Raw genomic sequence first — 6,244 nt, 5'->3', positions numbered from 1 at the left:
TAATAATATGTATATGATTTAATGTTACGGTACTTTATTGAATAACAATAATTACCCACCAATATAGGTAGTCCATTGGCGTATTTTTTTTGTGGTGGGGGGGGGGGCAACTGCCCCAGCAGATATTTAACTAAGTGGACAATAGTGTCATTTTACCTTGTAGATTTTTAGTTTTACCCCCCTTCCCACCATTAATTTACCCCAGATTACGCTTATGAGGTAGTCAGTAAGTTGATAACCGGTAAATAACGTTATTTCCCGTAACAATGTAACATAATATAGGTATACATTTTACTGTAAGTTCTCAATTTGTAAGATATAAAAGTATAAAACTTAAAACTAAAATAAAACCTATAATTGGGGTATTTTAATAATATTACATAATACATTACTTAGGTACATTATATATTATATACATTATACAATACGGACAAGGCACGCACTTGACGATCGCAACCAGAAACCGAAAACAAAAAATGACAAAAAATCATCGTCACACCGACGTGATTACGTACTGTTCGGGTAGGTAAAAGTGCATGTGTTGTTGGTCGGTGGACCGTATTATCTCCACCGATGAGTCTCCGCCGCCGCCGAGCCGGCCAAATCCCAAGTTGGACGACGGTCGGCGATCGAACGAGTCGACGGACGCCGCTGCGTACCTGTGCTGAGGTCCGATCCTCTTCACTTCGGCGTTGAACCCGTGCTCGTCGTCGGCCGTGTACTCGACCACCCGAGTGGAACCATCCGCTTCGACCATGCTGTACGATCCCTTGACTGTGCCGCGGCCGTCGCTCATCTCGTTCTGGCTCTTCACGTCCCCAGTCAGCGGGTCTTCCACCGAGTATGCAAAGTGATACGACGAGTCGGCTGGTGGAGCTTCTGTGGACGGCTGCCGATTGTCGGCGTTATGCCCCAAGTCGTCGTGTTCGGACGCCTGTTGAGCCTGCAGCTGCAGTTGATTCTCGTGATGATGGCTGAAGTCTTCATGTTCGGACAGCTGGTGCAGTTGATTGACGAGATGGCCTAAGTCGTCGAGTTTGGACGGCTGCTGCTGCTGCTGATGGTGAGTGTCGACTACGCGAGGATGGCCAAAATCGTATCCGGGTGGCGCTACCGATGCGGTCGCTACTCCTGACGGGATTGGCGGCGGAGCAAAAGGAAACGGTGCTGTTGACGGCCTGCCCGAAGTCATCGTACAGCAAGCGGCCGCCATCGCTACGTAGAACAGCTGAAGAGATCAGACAATCACAATATTATTATTAACGAATACATTATTTATCTTTGTTTTAGTTACGTAGCATAAATTAAAAAGTGAAAAGCCTATGCAGTGCCTATCTCGTTAAGGATGTCAAACAAATTCGTGTGATTACGTCTGAGTCTTACAACAGTAGGTGTAGGTAAACCTATGAAATTGATTATTATTTACATATCAGGTAGTTATACTGTAATTTAAAAATCGTATGGTAGGAACCAATAACGGTTTTCTTGGTAAGTTTCAGTGGCGGCTCGTGGGTAAAATATTTGGTGGTGCACATAGTGGTGACTCGTGATGTTATTAAAGTAAATGGTAGCAATTATTGCAAAAGTTCTTTAAAAAAAGATAATAGTAAACTCCAAATTCAAAATTTTTGAATGAAAAAAATAAGAAATACGGGTGGAGTTAAGAAAATAATGCCAATACGGCGACATTGCTACAGATAAGCAGCAGTTGCTACACGCCTCGGTTCCTTTTATTTGTTAACCCCCATCATTTAACGGTCGAATACGTATTTACACAGACCGACGATGTTCTGACAGACCTACTAATTAATGTGTATTTATTGCATATCTCGACTACATTTTAGGAGTATAATAACATTAATAACTGTCATGTTTAAGCGAATATCAAATGTTTTTAAAATTGAATTTTGTATTATAGAATAATAAATTACAGTTTAATAGATATTGAATTAAAATTAAAATAGAGTTTTACTATTATATCTATATTAATCTATGTGCATAGTGTGCGCACACCTGCATATCTTGGCATGAACCGCCACTGGTAAGTTGTATACAATCATTAGATAATAATAATAATATAGAGAAATGGATATATTTAATTTTACAGTCATTAACAAAATAGGTACCTACCAATTATTCTTTGAATCATAAAAATATCAAACTTTAGATAAAATACAAGCCAAATCCGCACACTTTTTTGAGATTGTCGTATCCATGCAGAAACAGATGCAGAATGTATAAATTTATTAAACAAAAAATATATAAAAGAAATTACCACGTCGAATTATTACTCATCACAATATTTGTATACTAATTCAATATTTTTTTTACATGTTAAAATAACAATTTCATCTTCTTTGTAAACACGAGTCAAACTTTCATTTTGGGTGGTATAAAATATAACAATTATTTAAAACGAAATTTAGTGCTTCTATCAACGTTTTTTATGTAACTTAAACGCAGTTTTCTTATTTAACATTCAAAGTAACGGAGTTCTAAAAACTAATTAACTAGGTATTAATTTTGAAAATCTTAAAATTTTTTCTATTCATATAACTCGGTTAAAAAAGAATATCATCAACTTGCCCAGCCTTGTCAAATTTTCAGGTCTGTTAAAATATAGATGCCTACCTATACCAATGTAATATTATTATTGTGAGTTTATACTTGGTAAGTATACAGCGGATAGGTATCTACTCACCTTAGCAGCCATGACGATGTCGTAAACGCAGTTTTCCTTTCCAAATATTATTATTATTGCGACTTCGCACTACAACAAAAATTAATACCTATTTTTAGGTATTATTATTTTGGTTAGGTATCTATAATGTAAGCGGTCCGGTCGACTTCGATTTCAGTTGCAACAGGTTGGTGTAGTCTGATGGTGGTTGCCAGCTCGGTGCGTCTTTTATACGGCCTCTAATCCCCATCCGCAGACACTGATTACTGATAGTCAACGTAACCGGACCGAAGATTTTGTTTTCCGCCGACGGGATGATGTGATGGCGGGCACACGCCGTGGCGGCGAACGCACACCACAAGTCGACGGCTATGTAATATTATGTTATTATAGTATCGTTAGTCAGTTAAGTACCTACCTATCTATAACGGCGTGACAACAACTACCTATTATAATATTTTATATTATGAGCAACGCGGGCAGTAAGTACCTATATAATATAACCGCGGTACGTCAGGTACGTGGTTATTATATTACACTGCGTGTGCACCGTGTGCGGAAAAAAAATAATTAATTACATCCGCCTCGCCGCCGTGGATATGTGATATTATAATAAGTATAGGTACCCACCTCTCTTCCCAATATAACTTCACGATAGCTTCAATGCTTCATAGGTCGGTTTACTTAATAACGAATCATACGCAGAACCACATTTAACAAAGGGGGAGGGGCAATTGCTTCTAGGCGAAAATTTTAAGGCGATTTAAGAGGCGGCAGATTTAAAAAAATGAGTGGTGTCCTGAGACACCCGGTAGAAACGAAGTTTCTTTTCCAACAAATATTATAGATTACAAATACATCAATAAGTAAATGTATTTAAGTATTTAATTGATTTAATTAAATGTGAAAAATGAATAAAAATGAAAATTATTATTATTACTATTTAATAACTATTATATTAATCATATTCAATAATCGAAATTACATGCCTGCGATAACTGAAATATGATATGTATGTTTGTGATGCAATGTTTTCCAATTACCTATCTTGAAAATTCCGCATCAAACAGTGGTGTCATCTCTCGTTGTAGATTCTGCTGGATTGTTTATCAAATGTAAATTTAATGTATCCATAAGGAAAGTTTTAAATGTCTCCGATTTCTTGTCATTAAAATTGTTGTAAAAGTCACCACCAAATTGTTATAATTTATAAATTATAATAATTATAAATGCATAATAATATTAAATATGCAGACCTAATTAGGCTGTTTTAAATTCTCGCGTTATACCGTTTTCAATTGCCTAGTCTATACCAAACGCGACGCACAAAAAAATGTAATTACGGCAAGGTAACTATGCATTATGCAGCTGGGACACCTATATGCAACAATCAGATTATTCTACAAAAACAATTTCATGAAATAAAAAACGTTTACGCGTCATGCAAGGAGGTCATGATATTATGTACCTATATTAGATGTAACCAAAAGTTTATGTTTTGTAAGGACCGTGGTATAGATTTCAGTGTCTGGTTGTGCAGGGAATACGCGCGATATGCGCGCCCAGCACTTTTGGGGATTTCCACTTTACCGCCTGCTGGACGGAAAAAGGTTGCTTACTGACGCTTCAACCGCGGTCAAAAACCAAATTTTCAGTGCAGGCGTGACGAAAATATATTACGTACAATTCAATACTTATTACTTTTATATTAATAATATACTAAATACTGTCTTATTACTTATATATTTTATTAATTATAATTATTATAAATGCATAATATACGTAGTGTAATATTATCAATAATTTTATCATGTTATCAATATACGCAAGACATTTATAAATTATAATCAATCTATCGCGGACCGTCACTACAACTTACCGTTCCCGGTTTTTTTTTGTTCAATCGATCTAATAATGCGATATTATTTCAGAAAACTGATCTGAATTCGTTAGAATGTCTATTTGATCACGGTCAGTCCACATTTTAAGATTTCATTTTAACATTTTAAGAAGTCCGTATTATCAACTTTTAAAAACTCCGAAATTTCAAAATATTCAAGCTACATTTTGAGATGTTTGGGTGGTGAATGGGAAAAGTGGACTGACCAATTTCAAGAAGACATAGTAACGAATTAAAATCTGTTTTAAAAAGTATTATCGCATTACTATATCGATTAGTATGATGGAATAAAAATTGGATGTTTTGGCTAAAATAACTATTTAAAATATCATAAATTATAGTATTTCGTCAGGAACGTTTTTTCCCGTTTAGCCCCATCGTGCCATAAAAAACTCCGTTTCAAAAATATATCATTCTTCGTTACGAATTTCGTATTAAATTTTTAAATTTTCAAAATAATACAATATTATTATATTAAGAATATTAATAACAATAACATAAACTACCAACAATTCAAGAATAACTAAATACATCACAGCTATGTGCCTGTGTTGTTTATAACTTTTTTTTTGTGACCCAATCACAACGGAGAGCTGTATAATCTAATAATAATTATTTACAAGTTATAAATAGTTCATTTTTTAACGTTCAATACAAAATAGTAAAATAGTAGGTAGGTATTATTTGATTATATTTAATCATCGACAGTCGACACATGCTCGACGTAATTTCAATAAGCTACAGCTAGTGTTGTGTTTGTGACATTTGTGTGTAAGGTTTACCATTTAATAAAATTACTAATAAATATAAATATTAAATACTATGTCAGGTAGGCGAACTTTAAAAATGCAAAACAACCAGTGTCATCACGTGTCAGATTTTTGTAGATAATAATTAAATTATTTTATTTATAATATATTTTGTTCAATGTTTATTGTTCACTCATAAATGTAGAGCCCCTGAACTCTCGTTTAAGATTATTTAATTATATTTATAAATTATCGTAACTTGGATTTGATATATCAATAAAAATCAGTTAAGTTAAAAATTAAGTTAATAAAAATTAAATTTTCAAGTTAAAATATTAAATAATAATAAATAATACAAATAGATTTTTATTAAATATTATTCTATGAAAATGTTTAATAGCATATTTTTAAAATGTATAAATGGATCAAATTGTTTTTTTTTACTCCTAATTTATGTATATCCCTATTATTACTGCCAAAAACGAAGAAGGTTTGATTACCGTTTCCAAAATGTATTTTTGTAAAGACGGTTTTGCCGAACATTGTTGGAGACTTGAGACGGTTGAGAACCATATATTATACAACCTATTAGTGTTGTACAAATAAAACAATCACGTGAGTATCTACATAGAAAAAATTGTCCTACAGTTATATAATTTCATATTATTAGTAAAAAACATTATTATTTTACCTTAATAAAGAACAATTACTAATTAGATAAAAATAACATTAAGTAGGTAGGTATGTAACGGTAAATAGTAAATTATTAGATTAAAGTATTTGAGCAGTGAAAAAATATCATTTATTATAGTAGGTAAATATATAAGTATAATATATATATACCGTTACCGTATATTATATTTTAGTAACATATTATCATAAAAAGCTGGTAACCGCTCTGCTGTACAGTATATA

The 6,244-nt window shown here is 33.4% G+C and overlaps 1 protein-coding gene across 1 annotated transcript; it reads right to left on the bottom strand.

Moving 5' to 3' along the window:
• On the bottom strand, nt 1–3,001 carry LOC132934575 (uncharacterized). Its single transcript, XM_061000896.1, has 2 exons — nt 2,702–3,001; nt 1–1,228 (listed from the first exon to the last, which is right to left on the bottom strand). The coding sequence occupies exons 1-2, from the start codon at nt 2,711–2,713 to the stop codon at nt 494–496; spliced, it is 747 nt and encodes a 248-aa protein (XP_060856879.1). The 5' UTR covers nt 2,714–3,001; the 3' UTR covers nt 1–493.
• Between the last annotated feature and the right edge of the window lie 3,243 nt (nt 3,002–6,244).

Source organism: Metopolophium dirhodum, chromosome 1 (genome assembly GCF_019925205.1).
Source record: "Metopolophium dirhodum isolate CAU chromosome 1, ASM1992520v1, whole genome shotgun sequence".
Classification (NCBI taxonomy): domain Eukaryota; kingdom Metazoa; phylum Arthropoda; class Insecta; order Hemiptera; family Aphididae; genus Metopolophium; species Metopolophium dirhodum.
Note: the sequence above shows the minus strand (reverse complement) of the source record. Positions and strands in the feature narration are given on the sequence as shown.